Below are 4,004 nucleotides of genomic sequence, written 5' to 3'. Positions count from 1 at the left end.
TTATGCAGGATGTTATGTTTTTAGTAAGATTTGCATAATGTAATTGTCTAGATAACTAATCTATTCATTTAGATAGCTATGTGTACTTGTGTATGGCAAAATTTAGGTGTGTATATTATATTTTTGAAATGTGTAGCATTACGTAGAGTGTGTAGGAAATAACCATATTATGTTGATTGCGCACTGTGTATGCTGAAATAGTTAATATGTTTCTTGTTTTATGTGTAGAGTTAATAGGTCTCTTGTGTAGATAATTTGTTTATTATGTAGGGGTGACTATAGTGTATGCAGGTTGTTACCGTGTAGGTTACTTAACTTCTTGTGTATGTGGTTTGTTTTTTGGTTATGCTTATTTAGGTGATGTGCAGATTGTATTTTGTGTAGGGGTGACTGTGGTTGTTGTGTATGCTGGTTATTTACTATGTAGGTTCACTGACCATCTCGTGTATATGGTTCTTTTATTGTGTATGTTTATTTAAGTAATATCCTGATTTTATTTTGTGTAGGATTATTGCTTGGGCTTATGATTTGTGCAGGCTTATACTGGTTTTGGTGTTAGTTGCTAAGTTATTGTATGATGTTAGGTTGTAAAAAATTTTAGGATGGTATGTGTAGACATGTTTGAAGTTTTTAGTTGGTTTTGGTTTATGGTGAATTGTTGTGTATGTGTACTGTTCACTAGGATGTTACTTATATGAATCTTAAATTCTTCTTTGGTTCAGGTCATTATTATCTATGTACGGAATGCTACGAATTGCCTTATGTGTATGCGTAGGATACAGCAAGAAGTCATCTATAATTCAAGATTTGTGTGGGCGTGATGATCCGAATAGCATCTCAGTCACTGCACCAATAGGAATACTAAATAAAGGTTCTGGTACTTGTTGCACGATCAACCCCCAAGCAAAAAAAACTGCAAATTGAATCAAGAAAACAAAAAGATTGTCACACATGATTTAAGTATCTAAACGATCTTGATTCTTGCACATGTAAAAAAAATAAGAGAGAAGAAGATAACGAAGAAAACGAATCAACCGTCGATTAATTAAATTGTTTATCTTATTTAAAATATGTTATCTGTTTTGGTTAAGTGTTTTAAGTGTTAATTATATGTTATTTAAAATATGTTACAATGTTTGGTATATTGTTTTTTATCCTGCCATATCCTTTTAATTTAAAATAGGTTTTAGTATGTTTGGTCTTCTGATTTTGGTGTTTATCATTATCTTATTTAAAACATGTTTCATACATCAAGTGAAGTTATATTAAAAATATATTCAACAATCCTACTGATACATGCCTGCATATATATTGGTTGTCTCTGTAGTAGATTTCAGGTTGAATAAATAGGTTGAATATATAGCGAAATAGCAGTCTTCAATTTTATATTGAATTAGAAATGATGGTACTTGAAACTTGGGATTGCGAACTAGGGATGTTTGTGTGAACGTTTGATATTGTATAATTAAATAATATTTACCAAAGAAATTAAAAATATTTAAAACCTCCTACAATAAATATTTACCATATATAAGATTATGATACATTACTAATATACCCTTATATATAGTTTAAAGAGAAAATAAAAAGAAAAGATATGATTGGTTGTAACTGCTTCTCGCACTTGTCGCACTAAAAATACTTCTGAAATGAGCCTAAACCTATATATATATATATATATATATATATCTACCAAAATATCCTATGTATCACTCTCTGGTTGTTCCCCACCCCTCTCAAGCCATAAGGTTACTTGATTTGTGATTTGAGGCTTCTTATGCGTTTGACCCGAATTCGTGGGTATGGGTGTCACCAAACCCGGATAGTCCTCAAATGGGTTATAGCATATCATTTATTTGTGAAATAACCCCTAATCATCAAACAATGACTTAACGGGTTATGGATCTCAATAAACCCCGATAGCCATTAAATGGGTTATAATATTTAATTTATTTGTAAAACATTTTCATCATCAAACCCTAATTTAATTTCTCTCATCTACAAATTGTCCATCGCCGGTCTATCCTCTCCATCCCGAACAACTTCAGATTGCCACCCGGCATTTTAAACTTCCTATCTCATGCATCAATTGTTAGTGATTTTAGTGTAACTGGGGATTAACTTGTTGATCAAATTAATTGTAATATAAAATTAAACAAGTCGGACGTGAGGTGCACACTTATTTCATCTTATTATAATTGGTACTTTGGGGCGAAGCCCCTAAGTCATGGGGGTTCCAAGAACGCAACGCTTCCTCGGCAGGGATCTGGGGGAAGCGCCCCTGGTAGTATGGTCCAAAAGGCGACATCCTCTGGAAGGCCAAGGGGCGGCGCCCCTGGCTGGGGTCGGACATATGTTGCTTTATTAAAAACGTATTAGAAAATTAATTAATTAATTTTCTTTACAAAGTTTAATAAAATAAAAGGAGCGTATTTTCAATCTTATTATAACTGCAAAACAGTTATAACTTTTTTTTCATTTTTTTTTTATTTTTTTTATAAATCTAAAAACGTCAGTTTCCCATTCTCACACTTAAATTTCACATTGTCCTCAATGAGAGACCTAAAAAAGACAAAAATAAAATAAAATAAAACAAAACAAAGCATAAGAAAATGGAACACACTCCCCTTGTAGTATGACAGTGGTCTTCGTATGTCATGTTAAGATAAAGCGACCGTATAGCATTTTATTCGCGGTCACAACTTCTAGGTCTCCTTTACAATCAAATAAGCTCAGAACGCCACCGTCTGAATGGAGATTGAGTACAGATGAGAGTATCCAAACGTACAAAAGAAAGCTCAAAGCACCCAAAGCAGACATCAAACAGACTCTACAACTTAAAACTGACTCAAAATATTAATATAAAAGAAAACAAATAAAATTATACAAACTCTACACCCCAGGTATTTCCCGAGGCATAAACATATCAAGCAATCAAAAGAGGGATGTCGAGGAGAAATGCGCCTTTCTCGACCGAATCAACCGGTCCATTGATATAATCCTTTAACCTATGGCTGTTCACCTTCCACATGCTCCCATCAACATCTTGAAGTACAACCGTACCATGTGGAAACACCTCCTGACCATATACGGTCCTCCACGTATCGATCTAAGTATACGTGGTAATAACTTCAGACGGGAATTATATCACAACACCCGATCCCCACACTTAAACTCTTTCACCTTCCTCAACTTCCGATCATGCAACGCCTTCTTACGCTCCTTATAACTCCATGATCTTGCGTACGCCTCATCTCTCAACTCTTCCACCTCATGAATTTGGAGATACTGGTTTTTCGCAGCTTGGGTCAGGTCAGGATTAATGGATCTCAACGCCCAATATGCTATATGCTCTAACTCAACCGGTAGATGACATGCTTTCCCGTAAACCATCTTAAAGGGTGTGGTCCCAATAGGTGTTTTAAACGTTGTGTGGAAAGCCCAAAGCGCGCCATCCAACTTGTCGGACCAGTCCTTTCGGTTCTTGCCGACAGTTTTCTCCAAAATTCGCTTCATTCCTCGGTTTGCGTTCTCCACTTGCCCGCTCGTCTATGGATGATAGGCGGTGGACAACCAGTGGGTGACTCCATACCGAGCCAACGCCTTCTCCATCTGGGCATTGCAAAAATGCGTGCCCCTATTACTGATCAAGGCCTTGGGAGTACCAAACCAACTAAACAACATCTTCAAGAATCCCATTACAACTCGGGCGTCATTAGTGTGCAAGGCTTGAGCCTCAACCCACTTAGAAACGTAGTCCATGGCCACGAGAATGTATTGGTTCCCTCTAGAAGAAGGGAACGGACCAGTGCATCTCACAAACCTCACAAACCTGAATAGGGTTTTAGGGCATCTCATTACGGGATGAAATGTTACCAGTGCGCTGACATGCGGCTCACTTTCTGACAAACTCGTGTGAGTCTTTGAAAATCAATGGCCAATAAAATCCAGAATCTAGAACTTTCCAAGCGGTGGAAGACGAACCATGGTGGCCTCCAGTTAAA

At 36.5% G+C, this 4,004-nt stretch overlaps 1 protein-coding gene across 1 annotated transcript; it reads right to left on the bottom strand.

The window, feature by feature from the left end:
* Window positions 1-2,926: 2,926 nt before the first annotated feature.
* LOC143579326 (uncharacterized) lies at window positions 2,927-3,516 on the bottom strand. Its single transcript, XM_077062665.1, has 2 exons — window positions 3,184-3,516; window positions 2,927-3,109 (listed from the first exon to the last, which is right to left on the bottom strand). The coding sequence occupies exons 1-2, from the start codon at window positions 3,514-3,516 to the stop codon at window positions 2,927-2,929; spliced, it is 516 nt and encodes a 171-aa protein (XP_076918780.1).
* Window positions 3,517-4,004: the final 488 nt, after the last annotated feature.

This window comes from Bidens hawaiensis, unplaced genomic scaffold, assembly GCF_021521415.1.
Source record: "Bidens hawaiensis isolate Kalapana, Puna unplaced genomic scaffold, B.hawaiensis_p1.1 tig00029660_1, whole genome shotgun sequence".
NCBI classification, from domain to species: Eukaryota; Viridiplantae; Streptophyta; class Magnoliopsida; order Asterales; family Asteraceae; genus Bidens; species Bidens hawaiensis.
Note: the sequence above shows the minus strand (reverse complement) of the source record. Positions and strands in the feature narration are given on the sequence as shown.

Bases quoted from the DNA above. Each gene is read 5' to 3' on its own strand.
- LOC143579326 (XM_077062665.1), bottom strand. From the start codon at position 3,516: ATGAAGCGAATTTTGGAGAAAACTGTCGGCAAGAACCGAAAGGACTGG. The intron at 3,110-3,183 runs GTGAAAGAGTTT...ACGTATACTTAG, and splicing joins ATGATCGGAAGTTGAGGAAG to ATCGATACGTGGAGGACCGT.